General features: G+C 40.8%; 2 protein-coding genes across 2 annotated transcripts; one reads left to right on the top strand and one right to left on the bottom strand.

The window, feature by feature from the left end:
• Nucleotides 1–10: 10 nt before the first annotated feature.
• Nucleotides 11–20,741, bottom strand: ORC1 (origin recognition complex subunit 1). Its single transcript, XM_063344580.1, has 17 exons — nucleotides 20,585–20,741; nucleotides 19,825–19,929; nucleotides 19,299–19,426; nucleotides 15,882–16,051; nucleotides 15,089–15,464; nucleotides 14,140–14,437; nucleotides 12,492–12,596; nucleotides 11,935–12,136; nucleotides 10,758–10,864; nucleotides 9,863–9,964; nucleotides 9,182–9,353; nucleotides 6,925–7,032; nucleotides 6,012–6,161; nucleotides 4,660–4,779; nucleotides 2,979–3,145; nucleotides 1,730–1,817; nucleotides 11–341 (listed from the first exon to the last, which is right to left on the bottom strand). The coding sequence occupies exons 2-17, from the start codon at nucleotides 19,911–19,913 to the stop codon at nucleotides 147–149; spliced, it is 2,577 nt and encodes an 858-aa protein (XP_063200650.1). The 5' UTR covers nucleotides 19,914–19,929; nucleotides 20,585–20,741; the 3' UTR covers nucleotides 11–146.
• Nucleotides 20,742–20,826: 85 nt separating this feature from the next.
• On the top strand, nucleotides 20,827–25,260 carry PRPF38A (pre-mRNA processing factor 38A). The gene is made up of 10 exons (XM_063344581.1): nucleotides 20,827–21,034; nucleotides 21,133–21,292; nucleotides 21,856–21,977; nucleotides 22,490–22,575; nucleotides 22,748–22,858; nucleotides 23,433–23,545; nucleotides 24,083–24,109; nucleotides 24,191–24,288; nucleotides 24,631–24,679; nucleotides 24,933–25,260. The coding sequence occupies exons 1-10, from the start codon at nucleotides 20,905–20,907 to the stop codon at nucleotides 24,973–24,975; spliced, it is 939 nt and encodes a 312-aa protein (XP_063200651.1). The 5' UTR covers nucleotides 20,827–20,904; the 3' UTR covers nucleotides 24,976–25,260.
• The last annotated feature ends 346 nt before the right edge of the window (nucleotides 25,261–25,606 follow it).

The following is a 25,606-nucleotide window of genomic DNA, read 5'->3' as shown; positions in this document are numbered from 1 at the left end:
AAGTGCGTTAATACATCAAAGATTTAAGCTATGTACTTAGAAAAAATACATTTCACTATTTCCATTTTATCAACAATTTAAAACCAATAAAAATAGACAATATTTAAAATATTTATACATATTAAAAAAATAAAATCTCTATTGCCTTATTCATCCTTGAGTGCATACATGACATCGTCCTGGCTGATATTTAGTCGCACCCGCATGTGAAGATACTTATTACTGGACTCCACCAGCAAGAGCCTGCAGGCGCCAAGTCTGGAACAAATTGCCAAAATTTCTGATACTGTAGGACTCTGCATGCCTTCAATTCTACACAACGCGACGTGCTGCTGATAGACCTGTTAAAACAGAGGAAAGGACACGGGTCATGTGTGCCTCCTGTTGTAGTGGAGTAGGCCAAGGTGAAAAAGGGAAGATTCCTTCTCTCCACATCTGTGGGTGGGGAGGAAAAATTAGCTCCAGCCCATCCGATAACATGCACTTGCTGTTGTTTTAGCAAACTGTTAGGACTTTAATAAGGAAGTAACAATTCCAAGCTACAATTTCCCTTTTTATCCAGCCAAGGAGCAAAACAATTAGCAACCTACCTTGTCTGCAATTTTTAAATTAGATCATTTTATCTGTTACTACACCTCTTCTCCCCTGGACTATGGGGACTAAAGTTTATCCATCAGATTAAGAGCTGACATGTAACTAATTACAGATCAATGCATGCAGAAGTGATATTCAGGCCCAGTGACCAGTAAACACAAGTCACACTGACTAAACATGAAAGCTCATGGCTCAGAAAGGCAAAATAAAGAAGAATGCTCTTGTCACAGATCACATAGATTAGTAAATCTGCAACAAGAATCAGTTGTGGTCTTCTGCTTTGCTATTTAGAAAGAGCAAAAGAAACCCCTTTTGGTATCAGAGGAAAACTAAGGGAAAAATGTAACAAACCAGTCTAACAAAATATTGTTTGAAGTTCAAGAACCGATTGCCCAGCATATCTGCGCAATCAACTGATGCAGATGTTCAAGGAGCCAGTTACAGAAAATGCAAATAAAATGCTTACCTACAAACTGGATAAAACTAGCAGGTTATTTTATATATAGATATATAGTTCTAAACATTTTTATAAGTATTAACATTTAGCTTCCATACAGTGAGTCATGAAATAGACTCTGTGCAGCTCTGCTGGTGCCAAGTATTTTATGGGTCTATTGAAGCTACTAGAAATATAGCTGAAATATCTGAATAGTGAAAATTGAAGCTACTAGTGATATATCTGCCTCTATTGATAGTGATACAGAAGTTGGAATCAGCTTTCAGTTTTCCCCCTTGAACTATGCTGTCTGATATTTTCAGGTTCTCTTTCATTTTTCCTGTTATAAAGCATGTTACGTGGAGGCATACAGTATCCTCAAATGCAGGCCAAAAAAAAAAAAAAAAAATCACTTTGTGATTGAGATCACTGGTAACATTAATAGAACAGCAGGTGTGTCTAGTTGTAGGTACTTAGTCTCATTGAAAAACAGGTGGCAGCACTCAATTAGGTGTTACACCTGGCCTAGACAGCCATGCCCCAGTTTACCTTGCCACCATATCTTCCTTCCATCAAATTTTAAGAATAAAATCCCCAAATATTTAAATATTTACACTTTTGCCTGATAATTTTGACAGTGTCCCCCCTCTTTTAAGAGAAAGAGAGATATAAGAAGTGTACTCCGAAACACAAACATACCTGTTGAACTGTTGCCTCCTCAACTCCTGCCCTGCGAAACTCTGCTAAAATTGCTTTCAAAAAGATTTGTTCGTGCAACGAGGCATTCCTGAATATCAAAACAGACAAAAATTAATCTGCCAAGTTTAGAACTTATGAAACATCAGGAAGAAGTCTGCAATGGAAATTGCTTGGTAACCACCTATTTACATGCAGGGTATTTTTCTACCTGAGAGGGGCGGTTTCTATCAACTAGACCTTATATTACATCCTGCAGCTCCGGCACCACAATACACTGCATTTCACTTCTCTTTTAATGTATCTGAGCACAACGTTTCATTCCATACTTCATACATGTTCTGCAGCACGTCACGGTCAACTTACATTTATGAATTAACAAATTAACATTGAGGTTTTCAGGCCCAAGTAGCACAGTAAAAGCAGTACTTCCATATAGAGCAAAATACCATATTTGCACCCCTTGGCCCCTCCGTTCCTTGGTGAAACATTCTTTTCTTTTTGACCAGAAACCGGTAAAGCATTTTACCGGTTACAGCTTGTGCAGACCACTGAAGGGCAACAGAATTCCTCACCTGTATTCCCTCAGGAAGCCTTTGGGAAGCCCTAGCAGAATCTCTTTATGTTAAAGAAAAAAACCAGTTCAAATGGGAAATTCTTACTTTCTGCTCAGACATCTGCGGCTGCATTTAAGTGAGCGAAGACAGTGGCATAATTCAAGCAGATATGTAGAGGGGAATAGCTGACTCGAGGGCCTGATGCCTACACTATGCACATCTGAGTGGTTTTTGTTTCAGTCCAGCCCAAAGCCTGGTCCAGTATGCTGAATGACTAGCAGCATCTGTAGTTGTGGGCTCCTGAGTGCATCTTTGTGATTTAGTTCCAACTGGAAGGAATTCAAATATATGCACTCGGAAGCTGCTGTTCACAGAAATCAATGTACAGTAAGCAGGGACAATCGAGAAATTTCAAAAGGCCCCTGTTGATCTGAGCCAACACACTAACACGGAAACACCCTGTGTAAACTTGTACAAGTGATTTCTATGCCTTGGTCTCCCTGGTCTTAAATTCCTATTTTGTACCCCTCTCTCTCCTAGCTGCACTGCAAGGTTTGTTTTGTACCATTCTTCAACAAAGCACGATGCCCCACACATGTTCCCAAAGGGTGGTGAGGACAGACTGAACGTTTTTGGAAAAAATAGCCCAGTGAAAAAGACAAAAGCAAAGAAATTCCTCTGAGAAATGGCTTTACCTGATTGCATTTATATACGGTGATGAAAACATTTCATCTATGGCTTCCGTTACGTGGGCCATCTGGACTATTTCAGGGGTTCTCTTTTGGCTAGCAAACTCACAGATCTCAGTGGCCCTTCTGCAGATATCAAGGCAACGCCTTGCATCACCTGACAGTGCTGCGACCTGAAAGTAAACAAGACAGGTTTGTAGCAGTATTTCCTACAAGTTGAGAAAAGAGTTTAGCAAGAATCAACAGACAAAAAAAAAATCAAACACAAAAAACAACCACAAAACAGGAGAGCAAAGCTACTGTGAACTATGTTATTAGAATTCTGGATTTTAAATAACAGTCTTTCTGACCAAAACCAACAGAAGCAACCCACCCCCACCCTGATCTGGTCATCACAAATTCAAAATTGAAATTTTTTCTATAACCACAGAAATCGGAGGTTTAAAAAAAAAAAATCCAGGAAATTCAATGTGAGCAGTTCAGTTCAACACCAAGTTTTTAGACATTTTATCAATAAAGAGCCTACCGCAATCCATGTTCATGCAGGGGGGTGGGAAGAAAAGAGAGGGGCAAAACAGTCCTCAGTTTTTCCATACCCAGTAGAATATTGAGTGTATTTTAAGATATGATGATTTAAGGATACACTAATATTTTTTAGTAGGTTTCAAAGAAACATCTGGGATAGTGAACTTACATTTACAAGTGCCTGAAAATTTTTAGGTCTCTAAAATTTCTGAAACTCAGTACTTCTTAAAACCCCACTTGTGGTTTACAATTTTGATAAAGCTATGAACATTCACTAGATAGAGTATCAGCCTAGTTTTCCCAGTAGATGCTGATAACATATGAAAGCAGTAGAGCCCAGCTGGAGCCAAGAATGAGAAAGCCTTTAGAAAATCTAATTGCGAGTTAGTTTTCTAGATTTTCTGAAGAAAATGCATACTAGAAAAACATTACAGATTATTGAGTCTGCAAAATCATCGCCATTGTTCTTACAAAAAGGTGGTTCCTTCATAACAAAACAAACGCTTATAGTTACTCCTGACATATAAGTACTCTTTTTTAATCCTATAATGATGGCTAGCAGAAAAAGTTTAAGCATATACTGGTTGACAGATGTTCTAGCATAATTTTAATAGATTCTTTTAACATATAATTGCTAACATAAGACATTAAACAACGCATACATCTTAATTTGAGAAGCTACTGATCCCTAATGCATTATTTATTTTTTGTACAACTGGGTATTAAAACTGGCGCCAGAAGAGGTACTATCTATTATGCCAAGGCTTTAAACATCTTAAGAAAGAAAATGAATATGGATATTTCCACTGCCACACTAGTGGTTTTTTTCCAAGATCATCCAGTGACTCACATTATGCCAAACCCTGAAGAAAGCTGACATCTTATCATTATGCGTTATCACGACTCCTGTTGTCATGACTCCAGCTCATGGAATATACTGCTGCCTTCTCAAAAGTAGGTGGAAAAAGCAAGAACACTACTTTAGCAAAGTTTCCTGCGAAAATACCCTGTATACTTTACAGAGAGCATAATGTATAATCCACTACTTGCACCCCACTTTGTCTCCAATACAGAACACATAACCAGCTCTGACTACTGTTACAAAATTCTCCCCCTCTTTACCTAGCGCAACACAGAGGGCATACATCTGTACTGTGCTTACCTTTCTGGAAACTAGTTGAATTGCATCCTCTTCAAATGCCTTCACACTGTTCAGTCTAGACAAAATAATTTGCTGTAACTGTTTGTAGGTGTAGGGCTGAAAGGACATTCTTGTGAGGCCCTGTAGTAAATAATACAACACAGTGAGAAGCGTTTGTAGCACTTGAAAACTCTCAACTGCTCAAGCATAGCCTGTAGATTTAGTTTTAGCTTCTCTGGTGGACCAATCTCTCTTTCACATCCTTCCCTTCCAAGTCATGTGGTTTAATCAATTCTTCCACTCCGTATTTGTGAAATAAACGTGCAAATCCACAAAACTCTGATTAAGTGAGGACCACTGGTTGGACCTCCACACTAAAAGGCCTGAAGAGCAGACCCTGCTGCTATTGAAATTCAAATTTCTCTTACAAAACTTGTAAATAAATCGGAGCCCACCTAATACAACAACCTTTTGATTAGAACTGTTTACACTTTATTTTTTAATACAGTAACAGCAGAAGCTATGAAAAAATACTCATCTCCTTTTGCGAATCTGTATTCATGTATACAGTCATACTACTGAAATCACATTAGCAATCAGCCAAGAATTAAAAAATCTTCTGGCTCAAGCTGATAAAAACTGCTTTCACATGAGAAGGACAATCTGTTACAGATGGTGCACTGCCTTTCATATTCTATAGGAGGCCTGAGTTTTGTGTTTCTTATGCAAAATTCTTCTCCCTTGTGACTATATGGCCTCAGCTGATCTGCAGGTTTAGTGGGTGGAGGAAAGCAATTCACACACTGTGGAACTATTTTTGAGTCACAGAAGGACAGAGGCACAAAGTGCTGTTTTTGCAAACCAGTTTTTAGAGCAGTGATGAAGGGATGACCTAAGAAAATGTATTCAGCGCACGTGTAGCGTGCATCCAACTTTCTGTCTGAAGGTACCCAACAATCTACCAACTGATAGCAAACAGAGAGAAGTAACTAGGTGCCCAGAATGAAAGGGGAAAGAGGAAGAGAAACCAGAAGAGAATTCTTCTGAACCCCAGAGTAAGCAGCTTAACCACGAAGCATGGCATTTGATTATCCAGATCTTAATATGTTTAAAAAGACATCTGCATTCTTAATTCATTCTCACAAGAACATAGTGTACTCACACTGCATAACATCCGATTAGCAACCTGGCTCCTTAACTTATTTTGCTAAGATTTATGTGTTTATTATCAGTCCTCTGGAGAAGGAATTAGAAAACCATTGTTTAACCTCTGACATAACCAGCCCTGCCTTTCTCCTGGATTACTTTTGATTGCATACAGTATTTAATCTGTTCTCATTTTATAGCGTAGCAACAAAACTGCTAGGACATACCAGCCTGCTAGCTACTCTGTTCATCATTATTCTCTCTGGCAAGTCCATGGTGTTAGCAATGGCCAAAATGATTAACTTGGAGTGCTTTTGAGTTGGCCAGTCAAATAAATTGTACATCACATTCTGTTTCCGGGTCCACAGAAGATCAAGCTGCAGAGATAGAAAGAGAAGAATTAGACTGAAAAATAACGGTCTTGTATTTACAATATCTGATGGGGGGTTGAGAGAGCTAGCTCTGCCATAGAAGACTTCTTACATGATTCTGAACAGGCTCTCTCTGTTGCGTTTCCTTCATCTATCTACTAATAGGACTGCATTTTCTGAATTGGGGCTCTAATCTCTTTTGAAAAAGCACAGTCCTACTAGATGCTTGAACGGTATTAATCACAGTATAACAATTAAACAGCTGGAGTTTTTAAACACCACTGTGACATTAATACTAATCTAATAAGATTAAAAGACCCTCCATGTGAGACCCTGAATTAGCTTACAGCAAAAAAATAAGCATGCATTTCTTTATTACTGAACATAGCACATTCAAGGAGTTTCAAAACTCAATACGACTTATTTCACTGTGAGTTTTCTCACTGGAAAAGCAGCAGCTTCCAGACAAAACACAGTTGAATTCTATGGTATTTAGGAGTTGACAGAACAACTCATTCCATGACTTTGACCAAAACAAAACATAAACCCAATGTGAAATCCAAGGAGAAAACAACATAGCAACAGGATATTTGCCCACTTAAATTCAGCTTCCTAATAAGGCTAAGAGGATCTATTTGGATATCTTCTCTCCTAAGTCTATTCCTGTTAGATCACATACGACATAGTCTCAGCATATCTTTTTCCATCGTCCAAAAAATCATTTCTTATGATACTTCAATGGAAGAGAATGAAGGATTCTTTGTCTCACCTCATCCACTATCAGCACTGTGGTCTTCCTCTTTGGTCCAGGTGTATTGAACAGTTTTGCCAACAGTACTGCAGCATGGGTTGCTGTCACCTTCTGACCTGTCAGTAACTGGACAAGGATTAAACAATTTTGCAGGTTAATCACACCAAAACACTGGAAATGGGAAGTTTAACTCCTATTCAGTTTTAACTTTTCTCTAACAATCAACACCAGTCATCTGGATTTTTTTTCCCCATGGTGGAGGAGTTAAAAGAGAAAGGTCGTTAGAATTTCCTGCAATTTGTCTTTAATATAGATTCATCAAGAAATCCTGAACCCAGTCTAAAAAGGACTGAAAAACTTGCATACCTCAAGAGTGTCTCTGAACGCAAAACACCGTCTGAAAACCTAAGTCAGTTGACAAGAATAGCCTGACTTCAGTGATCTTGGACTCCCATTAAAATATTAATGCAGTATCATCAGGATCTAGAACTGAATAATTTATTCAACTCTAAGCTAAAAGAATTACCTTCAACAAGAACTGCTTCTGCAATAACCTATGTTGCAAAACAGATGAGCTGACTGTACATTACCTGTTCTCTTGCAGATCCAAAGCTATATAGAAATTAAAGCATCACATTTCAAAATTACACTATATAGGCTGAATCAATTGTAGACTGCATTTGAAAATTGTATTTGTTCTCCAGAATCCCTTGAAAACTAACCTGAGGTTTCATAATTATTAAAGAAGCCACAGCGTGGCAATAATGTATAATCTACACTTGTTTCATGTTTACAATTCAGTCAGGACAGTCTGAATCAGCCATACAAAGCAGTTAGATCCCAGGGGATCCTGATTCTACAGCTCTGGGACTGGGCATCCAATACAGCCGAGTTCAGTTTGTTGTGGTGGAATTGGCACATGTACTGTACCCAGGTATTTAACCTCATCTCCTTCATTTGTCCAGGTCTTCCTGTCCCTGTTCCCTTCTTTATAAGTTTTCCTGCAACAGTGAGCACTGTAGTGAGTGAGCACTGCAGTAGCAAGTGCTCCAGAATTTGCTTGACTCATGCAAAGAAACGTCAGCAAACTGGAGCTTGAGATTGACCTGCAGCAAGAGATGTGGCAATTGGAAAAGCAGCCTTAGCCAGGGTACCTGGATAACAGCTAGGCAGAAGAAATCTGAGAAATAAGTGGTTTGTTTGACTACTTGATGTCCTGAAGGATATTTAACCAGGCTAGCTTAAAGAGTTCAGGGCCCGTGGGGAGCAACAAATTTTATGTCCAAAGTATTCTTTATTATTTTTAAAATTTGATGCTGAATGGGATAGGAACAAAGAGTGTTAAAATAAATTAACATTACCATGAAATAAGGTAATTGTCATGAAGCCTTTCACTAAGCTAAAGAAACACAGCAACCTGTCTGCAAATAATCCCTCAGCAAGACACTGCCTATCCTGGTTTGAGGAAAGGATACAGGTAAGTAAATTGAACTCCCAACTATGAGGATACAGATATTAGGACAATGTATGCCACTTCCTGGTCAGATAGAAGGTGTCAAACTTAATTTCAGCGCATAAGTTTTTAAGAAAATGGAACAGATGCTTCAGGAAACCATCACTTCATTTCCAGGTCAGTGATTTACAGTTAGCCTAGACTGACAAAGGTCGTGGGCCGTTACTGTTTAACGCTTATTGGGTGATCATAATCCAGTCCTCAAGTTAGTTCACACCCATATAAACGCAAGCAGAGTCATTAGTCCCAGATGGGATACTGCAGACTAGTTTGTCATGGAAATCTGAAATGTAGCACTGTTGACAGAGACGGTCCCTCTTTAGCTGGACTACTATGATGACAGAATAATTAACAATTAAGACTCCCTTAGTAACTATTTTACTGCTACACTTACTTCCAGAGTTGTCATCTCAGTAACTTTTCAAGCATACATGTGCAGAAAAAGTCATAGAAGGGGAAAAACATTAAAAGAATCTGGTTTAGATTTTTATTAAGCCTGAGTGGATGTAATAAATCAGGCTATTTCCCAGCCACTGCCCCTACGTAGCCGAAAGCAAAATAGTTCAAGAAATTGGCCATGGCCTTAAGTTAACTATTTTTTAACCTGCTCTAAGATAAGAGCATACAGTCTCTCGGAGGGACTACTTGGAAGTATTGATATGTTAAGTGCCTTGAATACTGTAACACATCGAGGACCTGATGGTAAAGCGTAAGATCTCTTCTTCTTTCAAACCGGAGAGCCATTGAACAGGCTTTACTTACCTCTAGTATCTGCACGTAAGCTTGGTGAGGGTCAGTCAGCTTCATGCCATTGATCTCTACAAACTGGAATGATGGTAGGTCATCATTTTCTGCAGCTTGCTGAAGACAGCGAATTACTTCATGAACAGTCGCGGTTTTACCTGTTCCAGGCACTCCAGAAATGTACATGCACCTACAAAAGCAGAACACCTTTTCAGCAGCTTGAGTAAAATGATAATGCTCTTAGGATTAATGAGCTGGAATTCCTGGGCTCTGCGACCAGCCTTCAATACTACTCCTCTGTCACCTCAGGCAATTCCCTGTACTTCAGCTATTTTATTTGCAAACTGGGACACATAACACATTGGAGGATCATGAGGATTTTTATTATTACTGAAGCAATCAACAATCTAAAATACTTTATAAATGTAATTTACATCTTTAATTTAAAAAAAAAGTCCCAGACATCTAAAATTGACTAGTTATATTTTGGTCTTTAATTTGAATCTGTACAATAAAGAAGCCCACGTTATTTCTATGCGCAACCCTTCTTAAGGAAGAAAAATACCAGGAAAATTCAACTAGGAACTTTAATTCAGCCAAATGATGGTAACTTCTTAAATAAAAGTAGTGTTGATGGTATGACTGCTGTTATGCCATAGGTAGATGTGATCTCAGTTACAGTCTCACCAGAATACTCACCCTCCTGTACCATCAATAAGTTTGCTTTCCACGAAGTTATAGATATCCTGGAATTCTTCCTCACGACAAGGCAGAGATTCTGGGATAGCAGAAACATGCAGCCTTTTGATTAAAAAAGAGAAGAAAAAGAAAATTGAAATACGAGGTCCAAGGTTTGTATTTTTGCAATTCTACTGAGGAAAACAAATAGCCAGATGCTCCACCTTTCACAGCCGTGTGTAGATTTTCAACTCTCTTACATACTTTTAAGTCTGAACACGAATGTCAAGTACCACAAAAGAAATAACACTTCTAGTGTTTTTAAGCTTTAACAGGGCTGAACAGCCACCTTCATAAACAAAGAGCACAAATACGCAGCAATAAAGATCTAGCTGCTTTAATTCACAAAAAATTTGTAAGCCAACATAAAGGTAGGATAAAACAGGAAAGATTGCTTATAGGAAACTGAAAAAACTAAAACTCAGTTTGAAAGATACATTCAGTCCTGAATGCCTTTTTTTCCTCCACTGTGAATATCTACAACAATACATATAAAACTTTTTCACACACCAAGAGAAGACAGATATTGTACCTTTACAATCTAAAGCTAATAAGAGAGGATCTTTGTTTTTCTAATGTTGCACAGAAAAAAGACAGATAAGTAATTCTAAAAAACTTAGCATGGACTGGTTACAATAATTTGAAATTGTGAAAGTAGTATTGTAAATACTACTAGTATTTGTAAATCTAGTATTATACTGTAAATCCAGAAATGCTCTTCCGGTAACAAAACACCATGCATTTTTAGCAAATTTATTCAATATGGTAAGGATGACATTTCCCCTATTTCAGCATAGCCTACTGCTATGCATACCTGATGCAAAAAAGATGATTTCCTCCCCTGGGCACACTTTACCTTAATCTGGCTTCTTCTAGTATACTGGCTGGTTTCTGTGCTGCATGGTTGCGCCTGGGAATTTCAGGAGTTGCATTCCGGGGTGTCTTGGGTGTTCCTGGTAAAGGCTGTAAAGAAAAGTTACAACCTCAAACAGATTTTCTACATGCAGCAATTTCTATTGGAGACTGATCATTCATACAAGTTTCCCAAACATAACTTATGCACAAAGACTAGCCGGGAATACCACAGTCCAAGATGAAAAGATAAACAGTCTTTACAAAAGGGAGTTACCAAACAAACCTCAGTCTTTTCTTCCTCAGGGAAGAAAGAAACTGGAAGGAGGTGGTGACAAAGACAACTACATTTTAACTGCCTGAAGAATTTTTAAATTGTTTATGCCTTTCTGGAGTGCTGTGTTACAAAGTGATCCAGTTCTTAAGAAACCGCAAGCAACTAGAAATTGATCTATCTGAATTTCATTGTCCAAACGAAAAAGCCATACGATATCTTAATTATTCTGCCTTGTTGTGCTTACAAGTTCTAGTTATGCTAGGATTGCTGTGTTAGACATTTCATTAAAAAACATCAGCCATTGACTGTACATCAATGACAGTATGGCTATGATACTGAAAACAGTCTGAATGAGTCAGGCTTAAGTGTCGCATAGCGTGGTATCCCATCTCCACCAGCAGCCAGGACACTACGATAAACTGCTGGCCACACTCTCGTTGGTGTGGCCATGAACACTATAGAGCATCCCTTTTGTGTTGGTAAGCCTTCAAGAATCAGGACAGTTCTGCTACCAAGCACAACGTTGGTCTTATGGCTTTCTGCTATATATATAGACGGCACTCAATACAGACTGTACAGAAACAGAACTAAAATGTCTCAGTGCACAGATTACAATAAAAGTAAAAATGGTGGCCATAAATGGATTCATCAGTTTGTTGAGGTCCAGCCCAGTTGAACATTTTCCCCATTTAGGCTAGAGTTTTCTGATCAACGTTGTCACAACATTCACAATACACAAGTGTTTCATACATTTGTGTTACCTACTCATACCAAAGATCATAGGAATTAAGATAGCGTTTCATTAAAAGCTAAGAGGTTCAGATACTTAACTTTGGTACACAGCCATCAAGCATTCAAATAATTTGCTTAGAAATAATAAACCAGATTTTAAATGGAACCTTACAGTTTTCTTCGGGGTCTTAGCAGGAGTGTGAACTGAAGACTTCCTTGAAGATTTTGGGGTGCTGAATATTCTACTTGATTTAGTTTTCTTTTCTGGTGTACAGGGCACATCACTCTCCTCTTCCTCACTACTTGAAGAGTAAGAGCTGTCTGAGCTAGAAAGAAGATCCTCTTCCTTGTTCAACTCTAGTGTATTTAATATGCTATGAGAAACGGAAATGACATGAGTTTTAAAAAAATACATACAACTCTACACACTACAAAGTATCATTTGTACATTTTCAGCTTTTTCTGTAATCAACTGTAATCAGCAAGCCAACATATTTTCCACTTGAGCTGTTAATTTTCCATGGCTATTTAATAGACTGGTTTAAATGAAGTCAGTTTTACGATGAACACCAAGAGTTGGCCGTATGTTTCTGAACATAAGACAGTTTTCACACTACACTTAAGCTGTGCTTTTAGAACCACTTGCATTTCATTATTGAACTAGACAAACTCTCAAGGCATCAAGCTATCAGTAGCAATCTGAATAAGATATCATGGACACAAGTTTACCTGATTTGCTCTCTAATGCGAGCACTTGTGTTCTGTGCACATATTCTCCGAGAACGAGGGGTCAATACAGGGGTCTGATTACCCAGTTCCTGACATCCAATTAAACTGTAAAGACAAATCACAAAGGTATTTGTATTTCCTCTTTGCATCACACTTGTAAAGATGGAGAGAAGGCCTTTCAAATATCAGGCTCAATTGTTATGGCTGTCAGTCCAACATGAATTCTTGTTTACAGTTATTTACAATTGGCTATGGCATAGATATTGGCAGCACAATTTCCCCTCTCTTGCACTCTCTCTTCAACACGTCTTTGCCAAAAAAACCCCCAAACTACAGAATATTTACTATAGTTCATTCGTGGTCCGTACTGTAAAGATTTTTATAGTAAAGCGTATTTCTGTAAAGCTTTGTAAATCAGTTGAGGAAAGCTGCTAAGTCTAAAGAGAGACCCTGAGTCCATACAAGTCAGAGCTGCTAGCTGACCTACGATGCTGTGACAATAGTGACTGCACTAGCATTAGTTTAAAACAGACACCTCTGACTTGGGCCCTATCAACATTATCCCACTTTGTTTCCTGATGCACCCTCAGCTGGCAACAGCTATGTACTTCACATCGACTGACAGCTGCTGCACGTTAACAGCTTTCCCTCGCTTCCCCAGTCAGACACATACACGTCGCTGAAGAGCACCGAATAGATGGTGCTAGCGTTGAATTAGCAACCAAATTATTTTGTAAACACAACACTGACAAACTGAAGGGACAAGAACTCAAAACAGTAGTAGTTTTTTGTTTGGTTGTGGGTTTCTGTTGTTGTTTGGGTGTTTTGTTTTTAGTTTGTTTTTAAGAGAAAACAAGTATGTTTTTCTTTGGGCATCTCTTTGATCTGCCCTTTGGAGTAGGTTTTTCTATTTGTGTTTCGAGATTCCTTTGTTGTCTTCTTGGGCATTTCTTCATCCCCATCACTGAAACACTTTACTGTTAATACAAATTTCTTATTAGTTCAAAGGACACAATGAGATTAATTATTTGTAGACAGTTCTCAAATTTTTTTTTTAAATCTATAAATACCACTGAAATGCCATTATTTTATCAATTAAAATAAATTAGGTTTTTTGCTATAAAAAAAGTGACAAAAATGCGGTGTGGATCCACCAAATGTTGCACCCACATCTTTACTCTTTGAAAGGAGGAAAAGAGGCAGAAGTAGGGCACATTTGAGCTTGTATGACATATGTAAAGTGACTGCAGAGAAACAGATTTTTATCCGCGCCAATGAGTACAAATCATAACAATCAATATGGCTTCAATTCCCTTTCATATAATCCTACTGTTCCCTCCCATTTCCAATCTCTTCCCTCTGCTCTTGTAACCATGAACTGCTTGTGTCCATCTTTAAAGTCAGCTCCTCTTACGATCTCCCCAGTCATTCACCTCAAAGTAACACACTTTCTAGAGCTTCACCACAGCGTGCTTGTAACTATTTAGGCTCTCCCCCCTTCTCTCAGTGATCTCAACAGGCAAAACACAGTACACACAGAGACTTCACCTGCTTTTCTCGCCAGAAGCCTTTCATAAACGTGCTTTAAAAGAACTACATACAAATAGAAATCCCATACAAAAATACTTATAAAAAGGCTATCACTTACCATATACTGTCATCTTTCGTATTAAAATTCTTGGCTTTCTCACTGGATTCTTTGACCTTAGTATAGGGGGATAATCGTATTGTATCACTGAACCTCTGCCAGTGCTCTGCAATATCAAACGTTGACTTTGACTTATCATCGGCGCAAGGTATTTTTGGTGGTGAGCCCAAAATACCAGTGAATTTCACTTTTCTTTTAGTAGCTGATGGCTCTAATGGTGCTACAGCATCAGAGTCATCATCCAAAAGTTCCAAAACTTCACATCCCAGGATCCTGCTTCTAGGAGATCTTGTGGGACCTAGGAATCAAGAGCAAAATGAACTTTTGTCAGGCTTTAATATGGCTGGTTTGGTTAACTTTCAGAAGACATGGTATAACTGGTTCAGTGGTTGTCATTTAAACGAAAGGGAATGGTGTTACACTCCAGGAACTGAATACATACAGAAGGCAAAAATTTCCTCTAAAAAGATGATTAAATAGAATACAAACTGATTTTTTTCAGTTTTCTAAGCCACCTCCACCACTTACAACTTTGCTCAGGCTCCAGTTTGAAAATACAGCATGTTACATAGGATCAAATGTGCTTATTCAACCAGCCCAATGTAAACATTCTAGCGCATTGTCGGAAGATTAAAGTGAGGTATTCTGAGGTCAAGTTAGGCTGATTGGTAGCCTTTCAGCCAATAAGCACTTGTAACTTAGACTTACCAGTTATGAATAAAACGTTTGCATCATCAATTGGATATAAGCAGTACAATTGCTTGAAATAACAGACATAAAACAAACAACTGATACGACCAAAAGGCTTGGGCTAACCCCAAAGCCTGTATAAGGTAGCTAAAAATACTGATGTTGAACACTACCATTGTTTGAATTACCCAAAATGAAGAGGCATAAAACATACTACATTCCAAACTACCGAATGGACAGAGTATTGTCGTATACATACTGTTTAACTGTAACTTCTTCCTTGCTGTTGGAGTTTTCATGCCATTAGCCACTCTTCGTGAATGTCTCTCCTTAGCAAGGGAGGACTTGGAAGCAGAATGTTTTGACTCTATTTCCAACTCAACATTTTTTGGTTTTGTAGCACTCCGAACAACACTATCTGTCTCTTTTTTCAGGGGCGAAACAATGTCCGAAGGAATAAATGAGTTTGAAGAGTCTGGGATGCCACCTCGTTTCTTATTGGCTTCTTTCAGCTTAGAGAATGTGTCAGGGGACAAAGCCTTAAAGCATTTCCCATCCCAAGACTGTTTTACATAGAACGTCTGTTCCTTGTTTAATGAAATAGGTAATTCCTCCCCCAGATGTAGTGGTATTACCTGTAAAAACAGAAAATGCCAAAAAACACATACCTTAACATTTATCATCAATTTAACATTCAACTATTTCCTAGTCACAGATCTTACTATTGGAACGCATGCAATCCTTCATCATACAGGGCAACAACTTCAACCTACATTTACACTAGCACAAGTTTATTGCACTACAGGACCCCCAGTCACACTACTGCTTTCCACGCAAACCTCTAAATGAGCTGGCTGCCAACAACTAAAGTCATTTTGTGATGGAGGAAAGACAGAATATCAGCAGTTTTCAACTATCCCATCCTCTGCTAACTGCATTAACAAATGTACATCACGCATTTGGTTTGTGAGGAAATAAAGTGACTTCACTGTTCTACTATGTTTTTCAAATTGTTTCTTTCTTTCTTCCTGTAGAGGGGCTGCAGTACATACCCTGATGCTTTTAATAATGGTCTCTGCAGCTATATCAGTGTCATAGCAAGAAACTTGATCATAAAACACTTCTCGGGGAGAAATCTCTCTTTTAAGTAGTTTCTGCTTATTGTGAGGTATCTCTGTAATATGAGAGAACCACTGCACAACTGCACGTTTCTCCTGAGCACCTGTAACAATGAAAACAGAAGTCAGTGAACATTAAGAATTTTATTGTATTGCAAATAGTTATTAACCGACCTCAATGACTTTAGCCCAAATGCCATCAAGGATAGAAAACCACCCTGGACACAACTGAGAAAGCATCTGATAAGAGATTACAATTCCCTTTTTAAAATTAAATTAAAATGTTTGAGTTGAGACTTTTAAGGACTAAGATAATACCTACATATATTCTCAATCACAACATGCCCGCAGACCAGCTGATCTACCAGTTCACTATCACAAAGAGGTTCCTTATTTGCATAAATGCGTTCTAATGGAACCCCACTAACTGAAAGCAGTGACATAAAAGGAGAAGTGAGAAATTTCAGAACAGTATTTATAATTTCAATGTTATTTTAGAGGCAAACCAGAAGCACAATTTATTAACTATTAACTGCCTAACAAACCAGAGAATCCTGCTGTTGAAATACGTAGAAGAAAGTCTGAATAAATACTATGAATAGATTCAGTGTGGAGAGTTAAAAGAAACATATTACAGTATTCAAGGATCACCTTCTCCGTGTCCAGGAGCAAAATATACTGACAAAGAGGAAGGCAGGAAAGAATGCTAGGAGACCTGCCTGGATGAACAAGGAGCTCCTGGACACACTGTCACACAAAAAGAAACTTTATAAGGAGTGGAAGAAAGGACAGCTAGAATGGGGGGCATATAAGGAAGCTGTCCGAGCAGCAAGAGACCTGGTGAGAAAAACTAAAGCTCAGTTAGAATTAAATCTAGTGAAGGAGATCAAGGGAAACAGCAAAAATTTCTATAGGTAATATTAATGGTAAGAAGACGACTAGGGAAGGTGTGGGCCCCCTCAGAAAGGAAACGGGAGAACTGGTGACAAGTGATATGGAGAAGGCCGAGGTTCTCAACAACTTCTTCTCCTCAGTCTTCACTGGCAAGGGCTCCAGCCACACTCCTGGAGTCACAGAAGACAATGGCAGGGGTTGGAAAGAACTGCCCATTGTAAGTGAAGATCAGGTTCTTGACCATCTGATGTACCTGAAAGTGAACAAGTCCATGGGACCCGATGGGATACACCCACGGGTACTGAAGGAACTGGCAGATGAGGTTGCTAAACTACTCTCTATTATATTCCAAAAGTCATGGCAGTCAGGTGAGGTCCCCACTGACTGGAAAAGGGGAAACATAATCCCCATTTTCAAAAAGGGAAAGAAGGATGAACCAGGGAACTATAGGCCAGTCACTATAGGTGAGGTACTTCTCACCTCCATGCCTGGTAAGATCATGGAGCAGATCCTTCTGGAGGCACTGCTGAGGCAGAAGAATAACGAAGAGGTGATTGGGTACAATCAACATGGCTTCACCAAGGGCAAATCGTGCCTGACAAACCTGGTGGCCTTCTATGAGAAGGTCACAACCATCAATAGACAAGGGGAGAGCAACTGACGTCATTTACATGGATCTGAGCAAAGCCTTTGACACTGTCCCGCATAACATCCTGGTCTCCAAGCTGATAAAATATGGGTTTGATGGACTGACAATTCAGTGGATAAAGAACTGGCTTGAGGGCCGCACCCCAAGAGTGGCTGTCAATGGGTCCATGTCCAAGTGGAGGCCAGTGACAAGTGGAGTCCCTCAAGGATCAGTACTGGGACCGGTCTTGTTTAACATCTTCGTCAGTGACGTGGACAGTGGCACAGAGTGCACCCTCAGCAAGTTTGCCGACAACACCAAGCTGTGTGGGGCGGCTGACACGCTAGAGGGAAGAGATGCCATCCAGAGGAACCTTGACAGGCTGGAGAGGTGAGCCCATGCCAGCCTCATGAAGTTCAACAAGACCAAGCACAAGGTCCTCCATCTGGGTCGGGGCAATCCCAAGCACCGATATAGGCTGGGCAGTGACTAGCTTGAGAGCAGCCCTGAAGAAAAGGACTTGGGGGTGCTGGTGGACGAGAGGCTCAACATGAGCCGTCAGTGTGCACTTGCAGCCCAGAAAGCCGATCGTATCCTGGGCTGCATCGGGAGAAGCGTGTCCAGCAGGTTGAGGGAGGTGATTCTCCCCCTCTACTCCACTCTCGTCAGACCCCACCTGGAGTACCACGTCCAGTTCTGGAGCCCTTACTACAAGAAGGATGTGGACATGCTGGAACGTGTCCAGAGAAGGGCCACGAGGATGATCAGAGGGCTGGAGCACCTCTCCTATGAGGGCAGACTGAGAGAGTTGGGGTTGTTCAGTCTGGAGAAAAGAAGGCTCCGAGGAGACCTTATAGTGGCCCACCAGTATCTTAGGGGGGCCTACAAGAAAGCTGGTGAGGGACTTTTTAGGATGTCGGGTAACGGTAGGACTAGAGGGAATGGATGGGGAGGGAACTAGAGATGGGGCGATTCAGACTGGACGTTAGGAAGAAGTTCTTCACTGTGAGGGTGGTGAGACACTGGAACAGGTTGCCCAGAGAGGTGGTGGCTGCCCCATGCCTGGAATTTTTTAAGGCCAGGCTGGATGGGGCTTTGAGCAACCTGATCTAGTGGGAGGTGTCCCTGCCCATGGCAGGGGGTTGGAACTAGATGATCTTTAAGGCCCCTTCCAACCCTAACAATTCTATGATTCTATATTACAATCAAATATTAAGTTCCTTTCTACATTTTAAGGTGTTCAGCCACATATCTTTAAAAAATTTGTCAAATGTATATAGCAAAAGGAAAATATTATTTTCAAGGAAGTTTCACAGGTATCATTCCAGGATGAAAAGAATATTCAGTTATATTACAATAAAGCTGCATTAGTAAATAAATCAGCTGGAGTGATATGCATTTATGTTTTTTAAAGGTAAATAACTAAAAAACCTAAAACATTATCACGATGGCCCAAAACAAACGACGAAAGCTGTTGAAAGAAATCAGACATAGCTAATGAGTAGTTTCTAATTCAGACTCAGACATAGTATTTGTATCACTCACCTTCCATGATTTAATATCTACCTTTATCTATAAACAAGGAGTCCTACAAGGGACAGAAGTAACAAGCCCCATTCATTCAGCCTTGCATCTTATTGCTATTCCCTGATGGCTAGTAAGATGCAAGCTCCAGAACTGCACTGCTCTTGCTCCATTTGGATTCCCCAATCTAATTTACTTAACAAATTAGGCCAGTGATATGGGGTTATGGTCTAAATATATCCCTGTGAAATCTTTAAAACATTTTAAGATTTCTCAGATAGGAGGTGAATTTTTATTTCTCTTACCATCTTCGTATAAATCCAGGAGTTGTGCCACAAAGGGTTGATCTGCATTCTCCCCTTCTACTAAAATAAACTCGCCAACTTGTATACAGGTTTCTGTTCTGCTTCTTTCTGATTTAATAATGATTCCCCTAGAAAGTGATGCACACATGCACATTAGCAGGATTTCATATTCTTTATAATTCACATTAAAGCTGATAGCCTGTCAATCTTACAGCTAGTTATGCTCCCTCTTGCAAAGCCTACAATTGGAGTTTCCTGATTAAAAGCTTTTATATATATTTCAAGTAGACAGTTAACCCTTATTCACAGATTTAATTAAACGTTTTTTCTTTAGACATTATACAGTTTACAGCTCAAGAGCTCTGCAACAACATTTTTGTTATACACGTGCAGTGTCATGACACAATGCTCAAAACCTTACTCATATTCTCACTGCCTGCCGCATTAACCTATACGATGTCAGAACGGCAAAGAAGCCTTCATTGCTTAAGTTTCCCTGAGCAAGACAGAAATAAATGTTATTTACTTGTACTGGAAAGTCCTCAGTTTTCTGTCCGAGTTCATGGGTTTTCCATACCAGGAGTAGATAATTTTGCTTTGCTGCCGGGTGTTCATGATTCCCAAGGAAAAGCTAAAACAAGCAAACAAACAATTTTAGAAATAAAAGCAGGGAAAGGCTTAAGATGGCCAGATACATAGAAAACCCATTGGTTCTTTCAGCGTGTAGGAAGAACGTGGTGTGCATCAGTTGATGCAGAGAAGCCCACCTTCCTTCCCCAAAGCCTCCAGACGCCTCTCCTGAGGCAGAAGGAAAAAGGGAAGGTGTTTAGTAGCGGACTGTTTTTTAGTTTTTGTTTTTTTTTTTTCCACGTCCAGCTGATGGCTTTAAGACTGTGCCTCGCTGGTTTGAGTCCAGACCTCACCGCGACCAGCCGCATGAGGCCGTGATGTGCGTTTCGCTTACGCTCCATTTTTATGTTGGTTTTGAGATTTTTTTTTTTTTCCCCCCTAAATAAGAACTTTCCCTCTGGAAACAGGCCGCAAGGCTCAGGAAAACGCCATCCACCCACCCCCCACGAGTGCCATTCCCCGCCTCACACACCCCAGCCCGTCGGTTTAGACGAGCTCAGGCAGGTCTCCACCTCAGAGACCCCCTCCCCGCCCCGTCCGGCTACAACCGCCACCGGTTCGGACATCGCAAAGAGACACCGAGGCGGCCCCAGCGCCCTCCGGGAGCCGCTCCCCCGCCCGCTCCCCTGAGGGACCCAGGGCCGAGGCCCACTCACCCGGCGACTCAGCGAACCCGGCGCGCGGCGGCGGCAGCGCGAGCGCCTACCAGCACTAGCATAGAATTTCGCGCCAAAGCCCACCCGGAGCCCCGCCCACTCGGGGGGGGGGAGGGGGGAGGGCGGGAAGAAGCCGCGCCGGACGCAGCGCCATGTTTGCGCCTGGCGCCCCGAAGCCGCGGGCGGAAAGGGATGTCACGGCCCGAAGATAAGATGGCGGCGGCGGCCCGGAAGCGGAAGGCGCTGCAGGCACTTCCCGGAAGGGGAGCGGGGCGGCCCGCCGCGGAGTTGAGGGAGGTTGTGGAGCGGCGGCGGCGGTCATGGCGAACCGGACGGTGAAGGACGCGCACAGCATCCATGGCACTAACCCGCAGTACCTGGTGGAGAAGATCATCCGCACCCGCATCTACGAGTCCAAGTACTGGAAGGAGGAGTGCTTCGGCCTGACGGGTATGGTGGGGCGGGAGGGGGCTCGGTGAGGGGCCCGGTGAGGGGCCGGTGCTGACGGCCCGGTGCTGACGGCCCGTCCCGTCTCGTCCCTCTCCCAGCCGAGCTGGTGGTGGACAAGGCCATGGAGCTGAGGTACGTGGGGGGCGTCTATGGCGGGAACATAAAGCCGACGCCCTTCTTGTGCTTGACGCTGAAGATGCTGCAGATCCAGCCCGAAAAGGACATCATCGTGGAGTTCATAAAAAACGAGGACTTCAAGTAAGTTGGTAGCTTGGTTATTATTTTTTTTTTGTTCTTTTTGCTTCTCGTACTGAATGAAACCATCCAAAACAGCCAGGGGAACCTTAGTGCAGGATTTGGCTTTTAGTGGGCCCTGATAGACTTTTCTTGCTAAAAAGCCTGTCCTTCCTCTTGCTTTCAAATGACTGATGTCCTTGTCACCGGGGCTGGTGGAATGGCTTGCCTTTGTAGTGTGTTCTCTGGTAGTACACCTCCGCCCGAAATATTTAGAATGAGGTGTATTAAGGGAACCACATTAATCTGTTCTTTTTTTCAGTATTTCTTTGGACTTTGTGAGTGATAACGCACCCATACAGCGATTATATATATGTATACTTGAGTGTGTATATATACGTTTGTGTATATATATACATATATATATACATACACTTGAGTACCTGAAGGGGAAAGTCTAAATGGTCATATGTTCTATTTATTTTAGTGTACTGGTTTTCCTCTGAAACTTCTGGGAAAAACACCTCGTTTATCTAAACTACTAACTATGCAAAAAGATTAGATCTATGAAACGGTTTTATTTTCAGGTATGTCCGAATGCTTGGTGCGTTGTACATGAGATTGACAGGCACTGCCATTGACTGCTACAAGTATCTTGAGCCACTGTACAATGACTATCGAAAAATAAAAAGTCAGAACAGAAACGGGGGTAAGCAGTCCTGCATAGTTGTGGTTTCTTAGTACCTTATAGATGACTTTTTGTTAAAAGAATGTATCCTGCTAGATAAAAGTAAATATTCTACTTAGTAATATAAGCTTAAAAAACTGTGGCATAACCATCTTTTTGAAACTTTACTATTATTTATTCATCATTTGGATAGTCAGTTGCTGGTCTTGCTCACTTGTACAAATGAGAACTGCCTTGCTTATTTTGCTTTCCCCAAGTGCTTGTATTTTCTGTTGAGTACTGAAACACAGTTCCACAAATACTAAAGGAACACTGTTTGAGTACTGGTTTAAGCACTGTGAATCTACTAAGCTGTGCAGTAATTTCCTCTTTTTGTAAGGCAGGCCTAATGATTTCCCTCATCTTTGAGAACGATTTTAGAATTGTTGTTTGTCTAGCCTACTTGACATAAATTGCCTGAAGTATTTAATCCTTACTCTAACCGCAAGCGTTAGTCGTCTTTGTCTTTTCAATGCTATTTTTCCCCTCCCCAGAATTTGAATTGATGCATGTGGATGAGTTTATTGATGAACTACTCCATGAGGAGCGTGTATGCGATATCATTCTGCCTCGATTACAGGTTTGGAAAAGTAGATGGCTGTTGAATTCTTAACTGCATCAGATTCAGTAGTTGTAGCAGCTACTAGCTTGTTGCATAAAGCTCTGACATAGGCCCTTCTGGCACACAAGATGCTTCCTTAGGTGTTTGTTCTTAATTGGGTTATGTAAAATAAAGTCATAATTTCTCCTAGAAACGTTATGTTCTGGAAGAAGCTGAGCAACTCGAACCTCGTGTTAGTGCTTTGGAAGAAGACATGGATGATGTAGAATCTAGTGAGGAGGAGGAGGAGGAAGATGAAAAGGTTGGTGAAATATTTTGCAAAGGCATAGTTAGAGACAGTGCTGAACCACCGCAGAACACTTTATGGCCTGTCAGAAATATTTGAGGGGGGGTCACCAGGAGGCTGCTTGAAACTCCTGTCTCCTCCCTTAACATATTTTCATATAAGCTACATGCAAGAACTTGTTAGACCCTGAAGCAGTTCTCAGGTGCTCTGTGTTTGTCACGCTTTTCTGTTTCCTGAAATTCACAAATCTGGATCTATTCTGTGTTGCTTAAAACAATTTATCTGAAATATGTTTATATACATGTATATTGGAGAGAATCAAAGGTGATGATGAACGTTATGATGACCATCATAGTCAATTCTGCTGTACTTCTTCAGAACCAACAGTATGACAGGTGGCTATTTTAATTTTCAAATGGCAAGCTCAGGCAGTACCACTCATTTATGAATGTGAAATACTTGAGGATGGGGAAGCTTGATCATACGACTTTTGTCATTTATATTAATTGTTCAGAAAATTTTACTGATAGATAAAAACGTTGATGAAACAAGAGTTACAGAATCTTTTCCCTCCGGCCATTGTTCGCAGCTGGAGCGAGCACCCTCTCCTGACCACCGCAGAAGAGGCTACAGAGACCTTGATAAACCTCGCAGATCTCCAGTTGTGCGATACAGGCGGAGCCGAAGCAGGTCTCCAAGAAGGTGACACAGCTCTCTTAAGCAATAATTTTACCTACTGTACTGCAGATGGCTGGAGCAAGGCATAGAATTGAAGAGGATTCAGTCAGAATCACTTATGCCTCCCAATTCCTTTAGCCGTTTTCTAGAGTAAGGAGTTGCAGTGCACAGACACGGTCAACCCGTCTGCCCCTTTCTCTAGTCCTTCAGTAACGCTTGAACTTGCTGGCCAACTGAAGCTAAATTTGACTATACAGGGAAGATATTAAGGAGAACCAAGTGCTTTGTTTCCATGTAAGCCAGAGGCTGCAGAGGAAATCCTGTTAATTGTTCTTACTGATAATAAGCCAGGAAAAACTCATCACTGACCTCATTTGCTTGCTGTATGGGTCAGTCCAGAAGCGTATACAGCTTCCTGTGCAACAGGCCAAACACACGCTAAGTGGGGACATGAGGGAGTGGAAAGGAAGCCCTGGTGCTGTTGCTGGATAATATGGGAAATTAAACAGCTCGTGCTGGTAATGATTTTTATCAACAACTTGTTTTCTCCCCCAATTACAGGCGAAGCCGCTCTCCAAAGAGAAGAAGGTAGTCTGTTATTCTATTATTTAATCTTAAAACATGTTGCATTTTTAGTATGACTATCTTTAAAAGCTTCCTTTCTCTCAGTCCATCACCACGCCGGGAGAGGCATCGCAGCAAGAGCCCAAGACGACACCGGAGCAGATCCAGGGAGAGGCGGCACAGATCAAGATCCAAATCTCCAGGTACTTTTGTCACTTACAGATTAACTCTGGCAAGTCTTTATCAGCAGAACATCCACTGCAAGAGAAATCTGTGTCACGGTAGCAAGAAGGTACGACAGGTTCTTAATCTGGCTCATAAAACTCTGAGTTATGTGAAAGCACAGCTGAACTCATTCCATACACGCAGAATTGCCCTGAGTGTGTTTTTCATATATTTGCTAGGAGGTTATTTGAGTGCCTAATTAAGGCTAGGGTTGCTCTGGCATTATCTAGGACGCTTGGTCACTAGAAGCAGATTGCATTAGCAAAACAAAAAAGAATTCCAGGGTCTGTGAAAGTAACCGTTACCTTTTTATCTCATAGGGCATCATCGCAGTCACAGACACCGAAGTCATTCCAAATCGCCTGAAAGGTAAAGGCTTGCCCTGTTTTTTTAAGGATCTGTCCTGTAGGAGCTCTTACTTGTCATTTAATCTTGGGGATTGAAGGTTGTCTAGCAATGTTGGAGATCAGATATTTCATACAGTACCTCCCCCAGTGCTGCAGTCAAGTCGCGCTATCCATATTTGACCATAGAAAATGCCACTTACTGCTATGAATCACCTTGGTCTTTCAGACAATTACTAGTACCCTGTCATATGGATATCTTTTTTTTCCTGTTTCAGATCTAAGAAAAGTCATAAGAAGAGTCGGCGAGGGAATGAATAACAAACTAAATCCAGCAGACAGTTTAAAGACCTTGACCTGCAGTCTAATACTGTCCTATTAGCTTTATGGGACAGCTGGATATGTCCTGGCTGCTTTAGCAGTCCATGTCTTTAATCCTTCCCCTCTTGTCCAAGTCTTGTTTTTGTTGTTTTTTTTAATTAAAAGAAAGCTAAGGACATTTTTTATGTAGTTAGTTACTCATTCCCGTGATAGAATTTGAGGATTGTTTTTATCAAGGCCTGTAAAAACTTGTGAAGAGCAATTAAAGGGGGTTTTGTCTTTAAAGGCTCCTTGCTGTTTCTTTCATCGTACTTTTAGACTTCTAGTTGAAGCTGGCTTCGTTCTCAAACCAGGCTGTTGTTTTGACGAACAGCCACTGCAGTCAGCTGCTGAAGTGAGAATGTTTGAGTTATGAACACTGAAGAGCTACCAGCCTAAACCATCTCAAACCTCCAGTACAGGAAGAAGTAAGAAAGACTGTCATAGTCCAGTATGTTTACTAATAGCAAGAGCTAACTTAAAACCACTGCTACTGGTTCCTTTGTAAGAAGGGAGTGTGGGGACAGGTGACACTACAGTGAGGTCTGCAGCAGGCCACGGGACTAGGAAGACCAAGTGGATGAGGCCCTCT

Source organism: Chroicocephalus ridibundus, chromosome 8, assembly GCF_963924245.1.
Source record: "Chroicocephalus ridibundus chromosome 8, bChrRid1.1, whole genome shotgun sequence".
Classification (NCBI taxonomy): domain Eukaryota; kingdom Metazoa; phylum Chordata; class Aves; order Charadriiformes; family Laridae; genus Chroicocephalus; species Chroicocephalus ridibundus.
This window is presented reverse-complemented; position numbering and strand designations above follow the sequence as displayed.

Bases quoted from the DNA above. Each gene is read 5' to 3' on its own strand.
- ORC1 (XM_063344580.1), bottom strand. From the start codon at position 19,913: ATGAACACCCGGCAGCAAAGCAAAATTATCTACTCCTGGTATGGAAAA. The intron at 14,438-15,088 runs GTATGTATACGA...CTTGATTCCTAG, and splicing joins GAAGAAGTTACAGTTAAACA to GTCCCACAAGATCTCCTAGA. The intron at 12,137-12,491 runs GTAAACTTGTGT...CGTTTCTCATAG, and splicing joins CGCATTAGAGAGCAAATCAG to CATATTAAATACACTAGAGT.
- PRPF38A (XM_063344581.1), top strand. From the start codon at position 20,905: ATGGCGAACCGGACGGTGAAGGACGCGCACAGCATCCATGGCACTAAC. The intron at 22,859-23,432 runs GTTGGTGAAATA...CATTGTTCGCAG, and splicing joins AGGAGGAGGAAGATGAAAAG to CTGGAGCGAGCACCCTCTCC. The intron at 24,680-24,932 runs GTAAAGGCTTGC...TTCCTGTTTCAG, and splicing joins CATTCCAAATCGCCTGAAAG to ATCTAAGAAAAGTCATAAGA.